Source organism: Microplitis mediator, chromosome 1 (genome assembly GCF_029852145.1).
Source record: "Microplitis mediator isolate UGA2020A chromosome 1, iyMicMedi2.1, whole genome shotgun sequence".
Taxonomy (NCBI): Eukaryota; Metazoa; Arthropoda; class Insecta; order Hymenoptera; family Braconidae; genus Microplitis; species Microplitis mediator.
The window spans coordinates 26449748-26470245 of record NC_079969.1 but is presented as its reverse complement, the minus strand read 5'-3'; the positions used below and the strand labels follow the sequence as shown (position 1 = coordinate 26470245).

The 20498-nt window shown below is 30.1% G+C and overlaps 6 protein-coding genes across 6 annotated transcripts; all 6 read right to left on the bottom strand.

Annotated features, from left to right (window-relative positions):
* Window positions 1–416: 416 nt before the first annotated feature.
* On the bottom strand, window positions 417–3196 carry LOC130665466 (odorant receptor 13a-like). Its single transcript, XM_057465880.1, has 7 exons — window positions 2978–3196; window positions 2427–2877; window positions 1744–2026; window positions 1263–1362; window positions 1078–1188; window positions 847–1005; window positions 417–541 (listed from the first exon to the last, which is right to left on the bottom strand). The coding sequence occupies exons 1-7, from the start codon at window positions 2993–2995 to the stop codon at window positions 488–490; spliced, it is 1176 nt and encodes a 391-aa protein (XP_057321863.1). The 5' UTR covers window positions 2996–3196; the 3' UTR covers window positions 417–487.
* Window positions 3197–3489: 293 nt separating this feature from the next.
* Window positions 3490–6694, bottom strand: LOC130665460 (odorant receptor 13a-like). The gene is made up of 7 exons (XM_057465867.1): window positions 6374–6694; window positions 5817–6267; window positions 4920–5211; window positions 4741–4837; window positions 4564–4674; window positions 3938–4096; window positions 3490–3870 (listed from the first exon to the last, which is right to left on the bottom strand). The coding sequence occupies exons 1-7, from the start codon at window positions 6389–6391 to the stop codon at window positions 3817–3819; spliced, it is 1182 nt and encodes a 393-aa protein (XP_057321850.1). The 5' UTR covers window positions 6392–6694; the 3' UTR covers window positions 3490–3816.
* Window positions 6695–7094: 400 nt separating this feature from the next.
* On the bottom strand, window positions 7095–10390 carry LOC130668008 (odorant receptor 13a-like). The gene is made up of 7 exons (XM_057469983.1): window positions 10218–10390; window positions 9661–10111; window positions 8764–9055; window positions 8585–8681; window positions 7528–7638; window positions 7303–7461; window positions 7095–7235 (listed from the first exon to the last, which is right to left on the bottom strand). The coding sequence occupies exons 1-7, from the start codon at window positions 10233–10235 to the stop codon at window positions 7182–7184; spliced, it is 1182 nt and encodes a 393-aa protein (XP_057325966.1). The 5' UTR covers window positions 10236–10390; the 3' UTR covers window positions 7095–7181.
* A 515-nt stretch (window positions 10391–10905) lies between these two features.
* Window positions 10906–13781, bottom strand: LOC130667996 (odorant receptor 13a-like). Its single transcript, XM_057469974.1, has 7 exons — window positions 13581–13781; window positions 13024–13474; window positions 12636–12927; window positions 12469–12565; window positions 11637–11747; window positions 11111–11269; window positions 10906–11043 (listed from the first exon to the last, which is right to left on the bottom strand). The coding sequence occupies exons 1-7, from the start codon at window positions 13596–13598 to the stop codon at window positions 10990–10992; spliced, it is 1182 nt and encodes a 393-aa protein (XP_057325957.1). The 5' UTR covers window positions 13599–13781; the 3' UTR covers window positions 10906–10989.
* A 312-nt stretch (window positions 13782–14093) lies between these two features.
* Window positions 14094–17158, bottom strand: LOC130668816 (uncharacterized). The gene is made up of 7 exons (XM_057471292.1): window positions 16971–17158; window positions 16458–16908; window positions 16104–16395; window positions 15465–15564; window positions 14774–14884; window positions 14531–14686; window positions 14094–14352 (listed from the first exon to the last, which is right to left on the bottom strand). The coding sequence occupies exons 1-7, from the start codon at window positions 16986–16988 to the stop codon at window positions 14299–14301; spliced, it is 1182 nt and encodes a 393-aa protein (XP_057327275.1). The 5' UTR covers window positions 16989–17158; the 3' UTR covers window positions 14094–14298.
* A 299-nt stretch (window positions 17159–17457) lies between these two features.
* Window positions 17458–20202, bottom strand: LOC130667975 (odorant receptor 98a-like). Its single transcript, XM_057469937.1, has 7 exons — window positions 20052–20202; window positions 19395–19845; window positions 19039–19324; window positions 18108–18207; window positions 17938–18048; window positions 17704–17859; window positions 17458–17629 (listed from the first exon to the last, which is right to left on the bottom strand). Exons 1-7 carry the CDS (start codon window positions 20067–20069, stop codon window positions 17576–17578), a joined length of 1176 nt encoding a protein of 391 aa, XP_057325920.1. The 5' UTR covers window positions 20070–20202; the 3' UTR covers window positions 17458–17575.
* Window positions 20203–20498: the final 296 nt, after the last annotated feature.

The following is a 20498-nucleotide window of genomic DNA, read 5'->3' as shown; positions in this document are numbered from 1 at the left end:
AAACCAACGACTTCACTTAGTTTATAATATATCTGTTCATGTCTGTAATGTTTAGTGATAAATTTTTATTATATGCCGGAATGGGATATATTTCGGGAAATTTTTCGAATATTTATTCACGATTGTGTTCAATAAAATGAATGTATTCAGGATGACATCAATGTAAGTTATCGAAATAAGTATTTGAATGAGTTTTAACTCAGATCAGAACTTTTTTTAAGTTCTAGAGCTGATTAAATTTCGGTATCAATCGATTGAATCATTTCTGTAAGAAATTTCCAAAATACTAAAAAAAATTTTTTTTTTCGTATCTCTTCCATATCTTAGAGTCTAATTGATTGACTGATCATATATACATATGTATAATTTAAAAAAAAATTCAATAAAATAATGACAATTAACAGTATAACGAACGAAATTATATTACTGTAAATTTCAAAAAATAATTACAATTAGACTAAGAAAATTACTTATTAAAAAAAAATTTTCACATTGTCAGTGTTCGTAATAACGATACGTAACCCATTGAAGATTTCAATATCTATAAGAAATTAATAGAAAATTTTGATTAGTATATTCTATACCGAGGAAGGAAAGTAAGGGCATTCCGACCCGTGTGTGTAATTGCCGACTCGAGCCGAAAGCGAGGGTAGCAAACACGCGGATTGGGAATTCCTACTTTCCTTTGTAGTATGCATCCAATTTTTCACCAGATCTGCACCTTAAAGTTTAAATTTTTGCCTCTGTAGAAAGAATAGCACGCGCGCTAATTTTGAAACTTGAACTTCAGGTGCAGGTATGGTGATAAATAATTTAATCATTAGCTCAGTAATTAAAAGTACTTACTCCCGTAAAACCGTTGAACGAAAATATGTAAATTTTTCCAGCAGTCATACGCATTGGAATATTTGCACAATTTACCATACAAATGAGCCAGGATCGTTTACACTCGGTTGACATTTTGTACCAATTGCATAAGTAAAATGCTTCCAACAACTGCTCACGCTTTATTGCAACTCACAATAATGTTAATAATTAAATTTTTTAAGTTTAATAGTACACTGGAATAATACATACTTCAGTTAATAATAGTTCACCCATCAAACAATTTGCAAACAAACATGACAATACTGCGCCTACGTAAGTGAATAATGTCATAAACGCTATTGTCTCATTGGCTTCCAGTGCCTGCAAAAAATTCATAAATAATATTCACTATTCGTAATAATAAAAGATACTAGTTGAAGTTTCTAATTAATTACCAAAATTGCACTGAACATAACTAGGGCCAAAAGTGGAATTAAAACAATTATTTCAACGCAAAAAACCGGTGTCCAAATTTCGTCAACTTTTTTTGTTAATCTAGACAAAAAAATCATTAAAATTGACAATAGGCAACAAAATAAATATTATATTTATTAAAAATGACTTCTTATTAAAAATGACCCGTATTCAAAAATTTGAATTTACCGCCACCACGAAAAAAAAAAAATATATGCTGATATTTATTCGCAACTCGCATGTAATTATTTTTTGAAAATTTTTTATGTACCCTAAACTTTTGTACCAACATACAACTTTTTTCCTCGAGGCGCTAAAATTCAAAATTTATCTACAGTAGAAGCTCTTAAAATGTAGACAACAAGGGGCTGTAAATTTTAAACGTTTCCCACTTTTTTGAAACAAACGAAGAAGACTCAAAGTTTGGGTGGGGGGGGGGGGGTAAACGTTAATCTCACGCACCTGATCAATTCCAAATGTTTGAGCACAATGTGTTTAATTGCACTGACAGGTTCAACTTCGCCGCGCACTTTCTTTATTCTGCTGGTCAAAATAGCAATACGAGCGCATATATTTGTTATTATTATAAATTGCATATTAACAGATGCGAAAAAACACAACGCAGTTACAGGTAACGGTGCTTCAAAAATGTACAGTAGAATAGACTCTTTGAAAGATGTTTCATTTGAGTTAAATAATTTAACTCTGTAAGGAAGCTCCAGAAAAACAGGCTTATGCAGTAACCCTTAAATTTTATTGTTTCAAAAAAATATGTGATTAGTAAACATTCTAATTTATATTAAGTGGTTCATATATAAATGAAGCCGAGTGTTTTCCGGTTATTTCGTTTCTTTTCTGGTATATTACACCCCAAGGGAAGAAATTTCTAGATCTGCACTTGAAAGTTTAAATTTTGGCCTCTGTTTAAAAAAAATGGCGCACGCGCTAATTTTTATTTGTGTTCTTATAAGAGAAAAGTACAACTTTCTTTCAAAAACAGGGCAGAGATTTGAACTTTCACTGCAGGTATAGCGAAATCCTCTTGTTTCATCTCTTGTCATGCAATGTACTATTATTTTACTGCTCGAAATAGAATGGGCTTCATCTATGAAGCTAAAAAAAAATAAATAACATGGAGTACTTACAAGATAAAATACAGTTTTGTAAAGGTAATATAAAAAAACTTAATCCCGCGCCGGTGCCAAACCCCATGGTGACTTTGTAAAACTTAATGGCTAACGAGCTGTATTGCACGTAAATTTTTTTATCATCAGGATTTTTATAATTTTTTTCACAAACGTCATCTTGGATTTCGATAATTATATTTCTAACTTTTTTTGAAAATTTAACAAAAATTAATCGTATCATCATTATCGTCTGTACTAATGATCCTATAAGATTTGTAGTCATGAGCTGAAGATCACCGAATATTGAAAGAAAATCATTGTACGCTATCAGAAGATAGATATTTTCGTAAATCAAATACAATAAGAACAGTATTAATTTAGTATACGTCGGGTTTAGTGGCCATGCGCTCAAAAATTGAATAATCCAACCGACTTTATCGAATAATAATTTAGCTTCCGCGAATTGTTTCTGAAATATTTATTTTATTTAAACTGAAAATTATTCTCCAATATTTTTCTTATCATACTTTATCTGCAGTATATGTTTAATAGCTTAGATATAAGTTTACCTCGACGTTTGTATTCATCACTGGTGATATTGGTTGGGATATCAAATAATACACCGGGAAAATAGAGAGAATTTAATTCCGCCAATGAAACTCAGTGGTCAAGAGTGGGGATCCATTGTCTTTGTGCGTCATATTAATGTATTAATTTATGAATAATAAATGTATCTTTTAGTAAGTTCATTATTATTGCATACGAATAGCAAAGTTTTGCAGTACATGCGCGGTTCGATTACGCGCCAAAGGGGGGTCCGGATAATTTCTTATGCAAACAGGCGTTCAGTTACTTTGCAAGATCCACCCTCACCGTTAAACTAATTTTACTGAACGTACATCTGCGGTATACACATTGCAATTATTTTTCATACTGATGACAATACAAATTTGCTGCTTATTTTCAACTCCCCCAAGTGGTTGTGTTTTTAAATGCTTAAAAAAAAAAATTCTACTGAAACTAAAGGGCAAAAGTTTAAAAAAGAAGTAACGATATCAATTTTAATAACATGAGCCACCGTCTTCACATTTTTTATAATATATGTTCTGCTCACTTCAATAATGTGTATTGATAAATTTTTTTTTTTTCATGCCCGAGAGGGATATATAGTTCGGGAGATTATCAACTTTCATGAAATTTTTATCATTTATTGTATGTACTAAATAATTCTGCAACAAATTTTATTATTACTTTTGCGAGATGAGTCTCGAGAATGAAAATAACAAAAAAAATTAATTAATTATTCACAATCAACAAGTAATCAGTAAGTGAAACTGATTTTATTATATTACTGTAAAAAAAAAAAAAAATAGTTACAATTAAACTATTAAGATAATTTGAAACATTTTCACAAAGTCAGGGTTCGCAGCAACGACACGTAACCCAACGAAGATTTCAGTATCTGAAAAGTAATAGATCGCGTTTAAAACAACTTAGGTGACCATCAGGTCAATAATTGAAGTACCTACTCCCGTGAAACCGTTGAACGAAAATACATAAATTTTCCCAGCAGTTATTTGCATCGGAATATTCCCACAATTAATCATACAAATCAACCAAAATCTTTTACATTCAGTAGACATTTCGTACCAGTTGCATCCGTAAAATGCTTCCAAAAGTTGATCACGCTTCATTTTAAGAGACAGAAATCAGTATTGTAAATATACACGAAAAAAAATATGGTTCTTCTAACGACAATATTGCAGTAAAATATTTGCAGTCGCGAGTACTCCATATGTGTTAAAGGATACAGTCGAACTCCATTAACTCGGATTCCATTATCTCGGAACTTTCCCTGAATCTTGACCCTCACTATAAGCTACGTTGTCTCTTACCCGATGCTACACTTTCGTATGTGTCTGTGTATATTTCTATATGCGTCGTTCATGTGACGTAAGAATGCATGCGTCATAGTTTACTTTTCAAGGGAGAAGGGGCTTCCGTTAACCCGGAAATTCAAAGAAATTTCCGCTTCTTCATGGACATAATGTCCGAGTTAATGGAGTTCGACTGTCGTACTGATTTTACTACAGCTGCTGTTGTAGTAATTACAATTTTTTTTCGTGTATTAGAGAATTTTTGTTGAATTCCATACTTCATTTATTAATAGTTGACCCATCCAACAGTTTGCGAATAAGCATGACATCATTGAGGCCACGTAAGCTATTAGTGTCAAAATTGCCACCGTTTCATTACTATCTATTGCCTAATAATAAATTACTGATGATTTCTTAACTTAAACCTACAAGAACTAGTAGAAAAAAATAGTTACCAAAACTGAAAACATTACTAAGGACACAAGTGGAACAAGAATAAGTGTCTCAAAACAAAAAATTGGTGTCCATGTTTGCTCAAATGCTTTCGTTAATCTGAATTCAAATAAATATTATGAGTAATTTAATGATTTCATCAATCATCTAATGAAAAATTTAAAAACCAACCTCGACTTACTTGAGTAATACTAAATGTTTAAGAGCTATTTGCTTGAATAACAGTCTTTGACTAATAGTTTCTCCCTTGACATTCATATCCTTCATCAAATTTCTCAAAATAGCAGTACGGGCACATATATTCATTATGATCATAAATTGCAGATTTATCGATGCATTATAAACACATGCGTTTATTGGTAACGGTAATTCGTACATATACAATAAAATAGTTTGATCAGCAGATAAATTATTGTGATTGAATACTTTTATTTTGAAGGGAAGCTCCAGCACAACAGGTTTATGCAGTAGCCCTTAATTGAATTATTAATTAAATTAAATATTAGACAAGTACATATTATTTGGACGATAGGCAGAAAAGAGGACCAGAGCACGACGAAGTATCTAAGCGTGTAGAAAATTTTTTTGTTTCTGAGCACCGAATACATTTCGTTTTGTAATCATTCAACTAAGTCCCTGGTCAAAAAAATATCGTAAATTTGAATTTTTTTACTCAAATGGATACTAAGTATATTGAGTTAGACAAAAGTCGAAATCAAATACGTTCGTCATCCATTTAAGCCAAAGAAATGAAATTCGACTTGGCTGTGGCTTAGTTGAAGTCAACAAATGATAAGTTATTTTTTAAACTCGGGCTATCATCGTTTCAAAATTTTTTTTCTAGGCTCCGAATTAATCTTGATAACAATTTAAAAATTGACAAAAAAAATCTAACTTTTCTTTGCACCGAATTTCGACGGGTACCTCCGACGTGTCCAGTCTCCCCTAAATGATTACGGATGATAAATAAAACTCACCCTATATGACATCTATCTCCAAAGAACAAATTTATAAGGGGTAAAAATAGTGTGAGTCTTATTTATGCAACTTAATTGAACACATAGTTTTAATTACTCACAGGAAATAATACATTTTTGCAGAGGTAATAGGCCGAAACCGAATGCAGAACCGGCAGCAAAGATCATTGTAATTTTGTAAAATTTTACTGCCATTGAACTGTATTGGACGTAGATCCTCTTTTCGTACGGATCTTGGTAATTTTTATCACAAAAATTATCCGTTACTTCGATAATTATTTTTTCTAAGCTTTTTGAAAATCTGACGAACGTCAATCGTGTCATCATCACCGTTTGTATTAAAGTTCCTAAAAGATTCGCAGTCATAAGCTGGAGATCACCGAAAGTTGAAAAAAAATCATTGTACGCCATAGAAAGATAAATATTTTCATAGATCAAATAAAATATAAACAGTATTAGTCCTCTCGTAGTACGATCAATTGGCCAGGCGTTCAAAATTTGTATCATCCAACCAATTTTGTCGAATAATAATTTGGCTTCTTTAAATTGTTTCTGAAATATTTATTTTATTAGACTCAAAATTATTAACTTTTTTTCTTATCGTGCTTTAGTTATCGTATCAATTTAATAGCTTAGACATTTATTTGTAAAAGTTTACCTCGACGTTTGTATTCATCACTGGTAATGTTGGTTCGGATATCAAATAACACACCAGGAAAATAGAGAGAATTTAATTCCGCAAATAAAACTTAGTGGTCAAGAGTGAAGAACTAACGTCTCTTTGTGCGTTACGTTAATGAATTCATTTATGAATAATAAATCAAACTTTTAGTAAGTTCATCACTATTGCATATGAATAACAAAGTTTAGCAGTACATGCGCGATTCGATTACACGCCGAAGGGGGATCCGCATAATTTCTTATGCACAGAGACGTTTAGTTACTTTTTAACATCCACCCTTAATCGTTAAACTATTTTTACTGAGCATACATCTACAATTTTTTACCCATGTTCAACTCCCTCAAATGGTTATGTCACAAGTTTTTTACTTCTGAATGATTAAAAAAAAAATTTCTACTAAAACTAAAGGGCAAAAATTTCAAAAAGGAGTTATGATATCAATTGTAATAACATGAGCCACCGTCTTCACATTTTTAATAAGATATGTTCTGTTCACTTCGATAATGTGTAGTGATAAATTTTTTTTTTTACATGCTCGAAAGGGATGTATAGTTCTGGGGATCATCAACTTTTATGAAATTTTTATCGTTTATTGTATATACTAAATCATTCCGCAATAAATTTTATTATTACTTTTACGAGATGAGTCTCGATAATGAAAACAACAAAAAAATTAATTGATTATTCACAATCAACAAGTAATCAGTAAGTGAAACTGATTTTATTATATTACTGTTTTAAAAAAATAGTTACAATTAAACTATTAAGTTAATTTGAAACATTTTCACAAAGTCAGGGTTCGCAGCAACGACACGTAACCCAACGAAGATTTCAGTATCTGAAAAGTAATAGATCGCGTTTAAAAAAACTTAGGTGACCATCAGGTCAGTAATTGAAGTACTTACTCCCGTGAAACCGTTGAACGAATATATGTAAATTTTCCCAGCAGTTATTCGCATCGGAATATTCCCACAATTAATCATACAAATCAACCAAAATCTTTTACACTCATTAGACATTTCGTACCACTTGCAAAGGTAAAATGCTTCCAAAAGTTGATCATGCTTCATATTAGGATACAAAAGTCAGTATTATAAACACAGATAGAATTATTTTATTGAGTTGCATACTTCATTTAACAAAAGCTGACCCATCCAGCAGTTTGCAAATAAACATGACATCACTGAACCCACGTAAGTTACTAATGTCAAAATTGCCATCGTTTCAGAAGCATCTAGTGCCTATTAAGTATTTGATGATTCAGTAATTTTATCCCATACGAACTCATTTGTTTAAATTGTGTATTATCTAAGCTTTCACTTTCGATAAAAATCTAATTGAAATTTAAATATTATTCAAAGATAAGAAATTCAAATGTATGTCAGTCAATTTTTAATCGACTCCTAAAAATAGTTTAGATTTTACACGGAGAACAATTTTGGCTCGAAATCTACCAATTTTTATTATGCTATCGACCAAACTTGACACAGGAAGTGAATCATCCAAAAAGTTATTATGCTCTTATGGAATATTATTATGCTGCATCATAATTATTATAATGTATGAAAGTAATTGTTATTAAAGCTTATTAATAAGTTTCTTGCGCGTTGTAAGTATTGTGATACAGCATAATAATTTTTCGTATGAGCATAATAATTTTTTTGATGCTTCACTTCCTGTTTCAAGTTTAGTCGACAGCATAATAAAAATTGGTACACGGAAATAAATTTTCTTTAAAAATTACCATTAAATTCACTGTAATCGTGGGACGAATGGCACGACCTAATCGTTTTTTGGTGAATGAGATAATTCTTAAGTTTTTTTGAACAAATTTTACCGTAGTCTACTGTAAATTTTATTCGATTTTCGGTAAATTTTATGAAGTCTACCACAAAAAAAATAAATTTTTTCGTAATTTTTATTTCAAAAATGGTAATATATAAAAGCGCCGCATTATGTCCCACGATTACAGTGAATTTAACGGTAATTTTTAAAGAAAATTTCTTTCCGTGTAGGTTTTGAGCCAAAATTTTTCTCCGTGTACGACTTAAAATTTTTTTTTCGTGATTTTTCATTAAAATTTGACCATCAGATATTAGCTTAATTATATTGTGAAAGGTTCAGATTACACCCATTTTAAATACACACATTTTTTAATTATAAAATAAATATATTAAAAATAATTACCAAAACTGAAAACATCACTAAGGACATAAGTGGAACGAAAATGATTGTCTCGAAACAAAAAATTGGCGCCCACGTTTGCTCAAATGCTTTCGTTAATCTAAATTCAAATAAATATTATTAGTAATTTAATGATTTTATCAATCATCTAATGAAAAATTTAAAAAACAACCTCGACTTACTTGAGTAATACTAAATGTTCAAGAGCTATTTGTTTGAAAAATAGTTTTTCCCTTATGGTTTCTCCCTTGATATTTATGTTCATTATTAAATTTCTCAAAATAGCCGTACGAGCGCAGATATTTATTATGATCATAAATTGCAAATTTATCGACGCAATAAAACAACATGCATTTATTGGTAACGGTAATTCGTACATATATAATAGAATAGTTTGATCAGCAGATAAATTATTATGATTGAATACTTTTATTTTAAAGGGAAGCTCTAGCACGACAGGTTTATGCAGTAACCCTTAATTTAATAAATATTTAAATTACATAATAGACAAGTCAATATGAATTGAACAATAGGCATGAAAGAGGACCAGAGCACGACAAATACCTAAAGCAGTAATTACAGCCTAAGTTCGTAATAAGCAACTTTTTCTATCGAGGTTTTCGTTATGACTTTTAACCTCCCCCACTCTTTCCTTTTTGAACTTAACATGAAAGAGGAGCCTAAATTTTGGATTTTTCTACGAATTTTTTCCTCTACAACTTTTGACGATTGCTTATAACGAGCTTGGACTGTAATTCGTTTGGTTTTTCGATCAAATCGCTTCGATTAAAAAATTTTTCAAATATTTCGCTTCAAAATTTGAAACTATTAGAAAATGAATTAAAAATTTAAGACAAAATCTAAATATTCTTTTTAGCCAAGTTCCGGGAAATCCTGGCGTGCCTCAGCCTCCTCTACATGATTACAGTTGATAAATAAAACTCAACCTATTTATGGTTATTGACAAGCAATTGATAACATATATATTATCTATTTTTAAAATAAAAGTTAACGGAGGGCCAAAATAGTGTGAGCCTTATTTGAGAAACTTAATTGAATAAATTTAAATAATTACTTACAAGAAATGAAACATTTCTGTAGAGGTAATAGGCCGAAGCCGAATGCAGACCCAGCACCAAAAATCATTGTAATTTTGTAAAATTTAGTTGCTAATGAACTGTATTGGACGTAGATCCTCTTTTCATTTGGATCTTGGTAATTTTTATCACAAAAATTATCTGTTACTTCGATAATTATTTTTTCTAAGCTCTTTGAAAATCTGACGAACGTCAATCGCGTCATCATCACCGTCTGTACTAAAGTTCCTAAGAGATTCGCAGTCATAAGCTGAAGATCACCAAAAATTGAAAAAAAATCATTGTACGCCATAGAAAGATAAATATTTTCATAGATCAGATAAAACATAAACAGTATTAGTCCTCTCGTAGTACGATCAATTGGCCAGGCGTTCAAAATTTGTATCATCCAACGAATTTTGTCGAATAATAATTTGGCTTCTTTAAATTGCTTCTGAAATATTTATTTTATTAGACTCAAAATTATTAACTTTTTTTCTTATCGTGCTTTAGTTATCGTATCAATTTAATAGCTTAGACATTTATTTGTAAAAGTTTACCTCGACGTTTGTATTCATCACTGGTAATATTGGTTCGGAAATCAAATAATACCCCAGGAAAATAGAGAGAATTTAATTCCGTAAATAAAACTTATTGGTCAAGAGTGAAGAACTATCGTCTCTTTGTGCGTTATCTTAATGAATTCATTTATGAATAATAAATCAAACTTTTAGAAAGTTTATCACTATTGAATATGAATAACAAAGTTTAGCAGTATATGCGCGATTCGATTACGCGCCAAAGGAGGATCCGCATAATTTCTTATGCACAGAGACGTTTAGTTACTTTTTAACATCCACCCCTAATCGTTGAACTATTTTTACTTAGCATACATCTACAATTTTTACTTATGTTCAACTCCCTCAAGTGGTCGTGTCACAAGTTTTTTACTTCTGAATGATTAAAAAAAAATTTCTCCTAAAACTAAAGGGCAAAAATTTCAAAAAGGAGTTATGATATCAATTTTAATAACATGAGCCACCGTCTTCACATTTTTTATAATATATATGTTTTGTTTACTTCCATAAAGTGTAGTGATAAATTGAGATCATCAACTTTTATGAAATTTTTATCGTTTATTGTATATACTAAATAATTCCGCAATAAATTTTTTTATTACTTTTGCGAGAGAATCTCGATAATGAAAACAACAAAAAAAATTAATTAATTATTCACAATCAACAAGTAATCAGTAAGTGAAACTGATTTTATTATATTACTGTTAGAAAAAAAATAGTTACAATTAAACTATTAAGATAATTTGAAACATTTTCACAAAGTCAGGGTTCGTAGCAACGACACGTAACCCAACGAAGATTTCATTATCTGAAAAGTAATAGATCACGTTTAAAACAACTTAGGTGACCATTAGGTCAGTAATTGAAGTACTTACTCCCGTGAAACCGTTGAACGAAAATATGTAAATTTTTCCAGCAGTTATTTGCATCGGAATATTCGCACAATTAATCATACAAATCAACAAAAATTTTTTACACTCATTTGACATTTCGTACCACTCGCAAAGGTAAAATGCTTCCATAAGTTGATCACGCTTTATTTTAACATAAAAAAGTCAGTATTAAAAATATACCAAAAAATGCTGAACTATTTTGCACTCAGCAACCAAAAACGAATTAGATCGAATAGAATGAACTTTTGATTGTTTGAATTTGATCAAATTCACATTGGTACTAAAAATGGCAGAGAAATAAATGAATCAGATTTGAAAAATGAGTTTCTAATGGATAGAAACGAATTAAATTGACCAAGAAGTAACAAAACGCATTAATTTTTATTGAAAGAGGCGAATAAGATCAAATTAGAAAAAAAAAAAAAACAGATTTAAATTGACGCGGGATTACAACTTTTTCGAATTAACTTCAATTCGTTCTAACTCGTTTCCGGTTGCTAAGGCATACTTCATCTAACAAAAGTTGACCCATCCAACAGTTTGCAAATAAGCATGACGTCATTGAGCCCACGTAAGTTACTAACGTCAAGATCGCCACCGTTTCACCACCATCTAGTGCCTATGAAATTATTGATGATTAAAAAACTTCATCCCATATGAATTTTACTTTTTTATCGATATTGAGTATTATCCAAATCTTTCCCTTTGACGAGAATTCAATTGCCTCGAAACTTTAAGATTTAAAAATTTATTTTAGACCCTTCTAAATTATTTTAATTTTTAGATTTTGAAATGTTGGCGAATAATACGTTGATGATAAGAAATTCAAGTGTGTATTAGTCCGATTACAAATAGTGTAATCAGTTTTCAAGTATCAAAATTTTTTATAAGCCGCTAAATTTGAATTTGGCCACCAAATATTGAAATAATTATTGCGAAAGCTTTAGATTACACCCATCTCAAATAGGCAGTGTTACAATTCTACTCACAACACCTCTACTCAAGAGAAGTAGGCTACAACTCTACTCATTCACAACTTTACTCAGCCTCAACTCTACTCACAGTTTTTTTCATTCAAGTTTAACTCTACTCAGTAATATCTTGACTCAGCTACAACTCTACTCTCGTATTTTAGCCTATCGATAAAATAGCAATTCTTTGTGAGTAGAATTGAAGCTGAGTAAAAAAAAGCTGGGAGTAGAGTTGAAGTTGAGTAAAGTTGTGAGTGAGTAGAATTGTAGCTACTTCTCTTGAGTAGAGATGTTGTGAGTAGAATTGTAACATTGCTCTCAAATATATAAATTTCTTAATTATAAAAAAAATATATTAAAAATAATTACCAAAACTGAAAACATTACTAATGACGTAAGCGGAACGAGAATAATTGTCTCGAAACAAAATATTGGTGTCCATGTTTGCTCGAATGCATCCGTTAATCTTAATTCAAATAAATATTATGAGTCATTTAATGGTTTTATCGATTCTCGAATTATAATAATGTACTTACTTGAGTAAAACTAAGTGTTTAAGAGTTATTTGCTTGAAAAATAGCTTTTGACTACTGGTTCCTCCCTTGACATTCACATTCTTTATTAAATTTCTCAAAATAGCAGTACGCGCACATATATTCATTATGATCATGAATTGAAGATTTATCGATGCAATAAAACTACATGCATTTATTGGTAGCGGTAATTCATAAATATATAATAGAATAGTTTGATCGGCAGATAAATTACTATGATAGAATACTTTTATTTTGAAGGGAAGCTCTAGCACGACAGGTTTATGCAGTAACCCTTGATTTAGTTATAAAAATAAAAACTTTGATGGGGTAAAAATAGTGTGACCCATATTTATACAATTTAATTCAATGAATTTAAATAATAACTTACAGGAAATAATACATTTTTGTAGAGGTAATAGACCAAAACCGAATGCAGACCCAGCACCAAAAATCATTGTAATTTTGTAAAACTTAGTTGCTAATGAACTGTATTGGACGTAGATCCTCTTTTCATTTGGATCTTGGTAATTTTTATCACAAAAATTATCTGTTACTTCGATAATTATTTTTTCTAAGCTCTTTGAAAATCTGACGAACGTCAATCGTGTCATCATCACCGTTTGTATTAAAGTTCCTAAAAGATTCGCAGTCATAAGCTGGAGATCACCGAAAGTTGAAAAAAAATCATTGTACGCCATAGAAAGATAAATATTTTCATAGATCAAATAAAATATAAACAGTAGTAATCCTCTCGTTGTACGATCAATTGGCCAGGCGTTCAAAATTTGTATCATCCAACGAATGTTGTCGAATAATAATTTGGCTTCTTTAAATTGTTTCTAAAATTTTTATTTTATTAGACTCAAAATTATTAACTTTTTTTCTTATCGTGCTTTAGATACGGTATAAATTTAATAGCTTAGACATTTATTTGTAAAAGTTTACCTCGACGTTTGTATTCATCACTGGTAATGTTGGTTCGGATATCAAATAACACACCAGGAAAATAGAGAGAATTTAATTCCGCAAATAAAACTTAGTGGTCAAGAGTGAAGAACTAACGTCTCTTTGTGCGTTACGTTAATGAATTCATTTATGAATAATAAATCAAACTTTTAGTAAGTTCATCACTATTGCATATGAATAACAAAGTTTAGCAGTACATGCGCGATTCGATTACGCGCCAAAAGGGGATCCGCATAATTTCTTATGCACAGAGGCGTTTAGTTACTTTTTAACATCCACCTCAATCGTAAATTAATTTCACTGAGCATACATCTATAATTTACACATTTCAAAAACTTCATACGGTCCTGATTAAACGAAATGATTTGATATTTTTGAAAATACTTTGATAATTTTTTTTATAAAAATTCTAATTTTTGCTCTCAAAGTATTGAAAAAATAAAAAGAATTTAATAAACAAAGAAATTTTTATACAAATCTATTTATTTGCGGTCTTTATTTCAAAAGTTGTGATCAAAGTCGTTATTTAAAATACAATATATTTGTGGTCAATACTTTACCACTGCTCGTAATATTACAGATAATGAAGCAAGTGCACGTATGAATAAGATTTATCACTAGTAAAAAAAGAAAATGACATTCAAATACTCTCACGATATTTGTCAAAATAATGATAGCTTGTAATTGCTATTATATATTACATTGCGACTGTGCGTAATAGAGACACATATGCCATTATAGTTTTCAGCATCTAATAGAAGTTAAAAAAATTACATTACAATTTTTTTCCCGCTGACGGACTCAAATTATCGTAAATTACGGGTCTATACTCATTTACCATAAAATTACGGCGTTTTTACTGATTTTTTACGGTAAATTAGAACCGCCAGGGTTACAAGCGATAAAGTGCTATAAGTAATAGTACTTACACCTGTATATGCATTGTATGAGTAAACGAAAAATTTTCCAGCGGTGATATGCAGGGTGATATTGGTGTATGTCATGCAAATTATCAACTTTTTTTTGTTAATCATCGGCATATCGGTCCAGTTACAGTGATAATAAGCTTCCGAAAGAAGATCACACTTTCGACAGATTTAATTTAAAAAATTAACTATTTATTGCTATAAGATATTAGTACCGGTAATTTTTTATATTTATTCTATACGAACTTGGTTCTTCAATGATTCCCCCATCAGACAATGCCCGAAGAGACTTCCTAGGGTAACAATCATGTAAGTGCAATAAGGAATTGCTGTTACTTTTTGACCACTACTTAGAAGCTATAAATTATATATAAAAATAGCAATAACGAAAATATATATTTGAGATGTCAAAAAAATAAAAAATATTATCTTTCGGGTTACGAATTTTTATTAAATTAAAAATTTCTATCAATTTATTCGATATCAATATTAATTAATATCTAATTACACTCTAAGTTTTTTTTGTAAAGAATTCATTTCCCGGAAAAATTTTATCTAGAATTCGATCGGATAACTTTTCTATATACTTGTTTACAAAAAAAAAACGATTTTTTTTACATGATTCTCAAGTGTGACAAAAAATTCCTATATGTAATTTTTCAATTGTTAATAGATCGATCTAATTTTTGGGGGACAATTTTACTCAAATTTTAAAGTTAGGGTAAGAGCACCAGTACCCAGCCCCTAACCAGTAGCCAGCCGGTCATATACTTTGACATTGGCTCAAAATATATGTAGATATAATTTAACATGAGGTGGCTGGCTACTGGTTTAGGGCTGGGTACCGGTGCTCTTACCCTATTTAAGAAATTATAAAATATGAAAAAAAAAAATTTTATTCTGACACCTCAATATATAAATGTCCAAAATATCTTACGATCATCGCATTATAGATAATTATTGAAATAAGAGGAGTTAAAACAGCAAGCTCAAGGCAGTAAATAGGCGTCCAAGTATTTTCAATTTTTCTTGCTAACCTGAATATTAAAATTTAATTATTTAAAATAAAAGAAAAACATTACCCACTGAAAATGAATTAGTGAAATTCACGGCGAATCAGTGGATAGTCACTATTTCTACAGCACACAGAAAAAAAAAAATTCTTGACTGAAGGTAAAATATTCTTGATTCAAGAAAATTTTTTTGGAGACCTAAATTTTCTCAGATAAAGTAGAAACCTTCACCGACCAAGACGATTTTTTTTTAACCAAGACAAATTCTCTTGGCTCAAGAAAATCTTGACTTGGTTCCCGAAAACGTTTGTCTTCAAAAATATTTTCTTGACTCAAGATAACTTTTTTTTCTGTGCAAGTATACCACTAATTCAACCAGTGGTATATTTATATCTGGTTCCCATGTGTAAATCCACCAATTCGAAGTGAATTTCACTGATTCATCTTTAGAGAGTATGAAGTTGTATCACTTGGGGCGTAAAATTAACCGCCGCTTAAAAAAAAATTTCAAAAGCCAAAATGATTTACACACTACCGAAAAATAATTCTTGTAGTAAACTTACTTGTATAATTCAACATGTCGGACTACAATATCTCTCAGAATTAAATTAGAAGATGACGAATCCTTTTCCAAATCTAAACTTCGAACTTTACTCGAAAGAATTGCTATTTGAGCGCAAAGATTTGTGACAATCACTAGTTGCATGTTAATTGAGGCGACGTAAGTTGGCTGCATAAGTGACGTTGGAATCTGACTAATGTATAATAAAAACGAACGTTCGAATGATGAAACGTTGAAGAAAAATATTTTAACTTTGTAAGGTACTACTATAACTAATGGTTTATGTGTCAGCCCTTGTAAAAAAACAAGACATAATTTATTATATAAATAAATAAAAATTTTCAAAAACACTTACAAGCAACAAAACACCTTAGTAGAGGCAAAACATACCAGCTCACTGCTGTAAAAAATACAAAACTAATAGTTAAGGTGAAATAAATTTTCGCGGTTCGATGAATTTTAATATAAATCATTTTTTCGCTAAGATCTTTTTTATCGATATTTCTTATTTCACTTTGAGTGGCTATAATTATGTCTTTGACATTTGTGGAAAAATTTATGAATAATATTCGATTGAATGTCATCGAAAGGCCTGAGATTTGTTGGACAAATACCGTCAAGAGTTTGACGTTATCAAAATTCGCCACTAAACCGTTAAATGCCATTAATAAATACAGGCACTTATATATGACAAAAATTGTAAATTTAATTCGTTGAAAGAGTGATTTTTGAACCGGCCAAGCGCCCAAAAATCCCATCACCCATGACACTTTATTAAGCAGTGATTTTGCTTCTTTTAACTCTTTCTACAAAAAAAATATTTTGGATGATATTTAGAATCAATTTGTTTTATTTTATTAAAAAGTACCTCGACTTGTAAATCCATTGCTGTCAAGAGCAAAGTTTCAGTAGTAGATACAAGTGAAATGAAATTGAAATGAAAGAAAAGTTTATTCACTGCCAGAGTCTTGAGGAGAACTAAATTTCATCTTCATTTAATATTTCTCATTCCTGACGTATGTCGGTTCATTATTAACGTACGGAACTTTTATCGATTGAAAGTTGTCATAAGTTCGGTTGAATAAATAATTTTATTCCTTTGTAATTCAACGCGTGCATGCGATTAAGTGCAAAGAGGAGGTTGAATAATTTATTTTGTAAGAAGACAGTCAGTTGTCTTCAGGTATTCAATGTGATCAGTTCACCTAGAATTTATAGATCAGCGCGAGCGGACTTTGTCATATATGACAGTTATCGGTTATCATAATTTTGCGTTAATTATAATAATTTATTAATATTTTTAGTCAGTACACTGTAAAAAAATTTTATTTCGATACTTGATAATGACTGTGATTACTATCTAATATATGTATATATATATATATAACGTAATTATAAAATAATTAAAATAATTAAGATTCATTTTTAAAAAATGTGCATTATATTCCCCTGGCGTTTTAATTTACTGTACTTTTATACCAAGAGTGTCCTTAAAATTGATACGTAAGCCAGAGAAGATTTAACAATCTATTAAAAAAAAAAATACCTGTAAGTAAAATTTGAAATTTTTATATTGAAATTATTATTTATAAAATACTTACACCTGCGAACGCATTAAATGAAAAAGTATAAACTTTTCCAGCCGTGATTGTCAAAGGATTTTTTGTGTAAGTCATGCAAGTTAACACGACTCCCCTATCACTAATTGGCATGTCATACCAATTGCAATGATAATATGCGTCCAAAAGTCGATCACACTTAATTCAAATTTAGATATTATACCTCGAATACACACATATATTTTTTTAATTAAAAAAAAAAAAAATTGTACGTACTTCAGTTTTTAGCATTTCACCCATCAAACAATTAGCGAACAAACATGACATTGCTGCACAGACATACGTACAGAGAGATATAAAAGCAACTTTTTCACCGGCATCAAAAGCCTGCATAATTATTTCTCTATTAAATATTATTTTTAGATGAAGATAAGTAGTAAACTTACCAAAAGTCCATAGTACATAACTAAGGCTACTATGGGAGTCAAAACTAACATCTCAAAAAGGTAAACTGGCGTCCAAGTGTTTTCAATATTTTTTGCTAGTCTAAATAATATAAATTATACATATTTTTTTGAAATTTAAATTGAAAAGGTCAATTTGCATAGCAATCGGCACTTATTTTAGTCTGTGAAAATTTTTCATGGTCTTAAAAATTATAAAATCTACTGCATCGTCACTTTGAATGTACACGGAAAAAAAAAACTTTAAAAATTACTATTTGAAATTATAACCAGGAACCCGGTTGTCAATATGGGGAATTTTAACATTCAAATAGTAAATTTTATGATACGTGTCGTCAATTCTCTAAGTATCATTTACGATTTTTAAAGTTCAAATAGTAATTTTTCTTGCATAGACAATAAATTTTCATACTTATCCTGTAATTATTCACGTTTTAATCATAAACGAAAAAATTACTATTTAGAATGATGGTATTTACTGATCATTTTATCATTATATTACTTGTCATTCTCAATTTATATAGTTCATTTTTTTCCGTGTAACAGAACCCCCCTAAACAAATATTTTCACAGACCAAATACACAGTAAAAAATATTGTGTAAAATCAACACAGTTTGTGTGTTAAAAACGGTTGACACGAAATTTGTGTTGAAATTTTGACACAAACTTTGTGTAACCCCTTTTTAACACAAAGATTATGTTGAAATATCGCCACAAGAGGGCGCAAAGAATTCCACAGTAACACACAAAATGTGTTAATAAAGAGTGTATAACACATTTTTTATGTTACAAAAAGTGACACAAACTTTGTGTTAGTTTAACACAAACCGTTTTCGACACAAATACACAATATTTTTTACTGTGTAAGTGAAAAATTTCGGTATGCTTTCAAAAAAAATTTTGAAGACTTACTTGATTATTTCTAAATGTGCATTGATAATTTGAGAAAATTTACGGTAAGATGATTTATTTTCAAGACGAAAATGACTTATTCTCCGTGAAAGTATCGCCATGTGAGCGCAAATATAAATTACAAGTACAACTTGCAAATTAACTATAGCGACATAGCAAATCGGGGGTAATGGCAATGGCGTTTCAAGAATGTAGATCACAACAATACTTTTGAATGACGTGGCATTCAAAAAAAATATTTTTACCCTATAAGGCGCTATTAAAATAGCTGGCCTATTCAATAATACTTGCGGATGGAAATACAAAAATTAACCACTTATTTTGTTTAGTAATATTAATAAATTTTAAATACTTACAAGAAATAACGTAATTTTGTAGAGGTAACAAACACCAACTGAAACCCCCCATGAAAGAAAAAACAATGGTTACTTTATGATATTTTCTGGCTATTGAGTAATAACCCAAAAAAATTTCTTTTTCCGACTGACTGTAGTCATTTTTGTCGAGAATTTCAACTTTCACGTTCATAATTATTTTAAAAATATTTTTTGAAAATTTAACATAAACCATACGAACTAACACGATTGTTTGCATGGCCGTTGTCGTAAGATTTCCTGTAATGAGATCGAGACTTCCGATAATTTCAAATAAATCATTGTATCCCATTGAAAGATAAACAATGTGGTACACTAGATAAGTATAAAATAAAATTTGACGTTTAAGTGTCGGCTCGATCGGCCAACCTCCCAGTATATTTATAAACCCCGCAATTTTGTCAATTAATAATTTAACTTCTTCAAATTTTTCCTGTAAAAATTTTTTCAAAAATATCAATTTTATTTTTTAACAAAATTAGATTTGGTAGAGTACACAGAAAAAAATAATTTCTTGACGCAAAAAAATTTACTCACCCCATTAAATTTTTTAGCATCATGAATTGAAAACAAAAATTTTCTTGCCGCGAGAAAAAATTTTCTCGTGGCAAAAAATTATTTTTTCGTGTGAAAACTCACCTCGACACTTAAATTCATTGCTTATAGTATTTCTTTCTCTTGTTGTTTCTTTCTACAAAGTTACTGAGTAAAAGTTGGATGCCATCTAAGGGAGAGACTACATTGTCTCGGTTTTCCTGTCCGTTGACGTGTACGCGCATTAATAATGTACTCGATTTTTATCAATTCATAAACTCAAAATTACTGTGTAAAAAGTTTTGCAGTATAGACAAAACTTAGTGCACGCAATTCTACACCCAAAGTGGGGGGATCCGGATTTTACTTTACTAAAACACGCGTTCAGTCATTTTTTTTCAACCACAGCGATCGGACTACAATCTATACCTTCAGTAAAACTTTTATACTCACCAGACTTTTTTGATAACAGACAAAATTTTTCTACTAAAGAAAATCAAAATTTATGTGTAAATTATGAACTATTAAGAAATTTTAAACTTACTTTCAAGT

What these genes read in the sequence shown, in the direction of transcription:
- LOC130665466 (XM_057465880.1), bottom strand. An exon ending in AAACATTTGGAATTGATCAG is followed by an intron (nt 1,363 to 1,743) that starts GTGCGTGAGATT and finishes TTTTTTGTCTAG; the next exon opens with ATTAACAAAAAAAGTTGACG. An exon ending in CGTTCAACGGTTTTACGGGA is followed by an intron (nt 542 to 846) that starts GTAAGTACTTTT and finishes AATTTCTTATAG; the next exon opens with ATATTGAAATCTTCAATGGG.
- LOC130665460 (XM_057465867.1), bottom strand. An exon ending in TAGTAATGTTTTCAGTTTTG is followed by an intron (nt 4,675 to 4,740) that starts GTAACTATTTTT and finishes ATTTATTATTAG; the next exon opens with GCAATAGATAGTAATGAAAC. An exon ending in GTCAACTATTAATAAATGAA is followed by an intron (nt 4,097 to 4,563) that starts GTATGGAATTCA and finishes CTTAAAATGAAG; the next exon opens with CGTGATCAACTTTTGGAAGC.
- LOC130668008 (XM_057469983.1), bottom strand. An exon ending in ACAGAAATGTTTCATTTCTT is followed by an intron (nt 9,056 to 9,660) that starts GTAAGTAATTAT and finishes TATTAAATTAAG; the next exon opens with GGTTACTGCATAAACCTGTC. An exon ending in GAACATTTAGTATTACTCAA is followed by an intron (nt 8,682 to 8,763) that starts GTAAGTCGAGGT and finishes ATTTGAATTTAG; the next exon opens with ATTAACGAAAGCATTTGAGC.
- LOC130667996 (XM_057469974.1), bottom strand. An exon ending in AAACACTTAGTTTTACTCAA is followed by an intron (nt 12,566 to 12,635) that starts GTAAGTACATTA and finishes ATTTGAATTAAG; the next exon opens with ATTAACGGATGCATTCGAGC. An exon ending in TAGTAATGTTTTCAGTTTTG is followed by an intron (nt 11,748 to 12,468) that starts GTAATTATTTTT and finishes ATAATTTCATAG; the next exon opens with GCACTAGATGGTGGTGAAAC.
- LOC130668816 (XM_057471292.1), bottom strand. An exon ending in ACTAAGGTGTTTTGTTGCTT is followed by an intron (nt 16,396 to 16,457) that starts GTAAGTGTTTTT and finishes TTTTTTTACAAG; the next exon opens with GGCTGACACATAAACCATTA. An exon ending in GGGAATCATTGAAGAACCAA is followed by an intron (nt 14,687 to 14,773) that starts GTTCGTATAGAA and finishes ATCTGTCGAAAG; the next exon opens with TGTGATCTTCTTTCGGAAGC.
- LOC130667975 (XM_057469937.1), bottom strand. An exon ending in TTATGTACTATGGACTTTTG is followed by an intron (nt 18,049 to 18,107) that starts GTAAGTTTACTA and finishes ATAATTATGCAG; the next exon opens with GCTTTTGATGCCGGTGAAAA. An exon ending in CATTTAATGCGTTCGCAGGT is followed by an intron (nt 17,630 to 17,703) that starts GTAAGTATTTTA and finishes TTTTTTTAATAG; the next exon opens with ATTGTTAAATCTTCTCTGGC.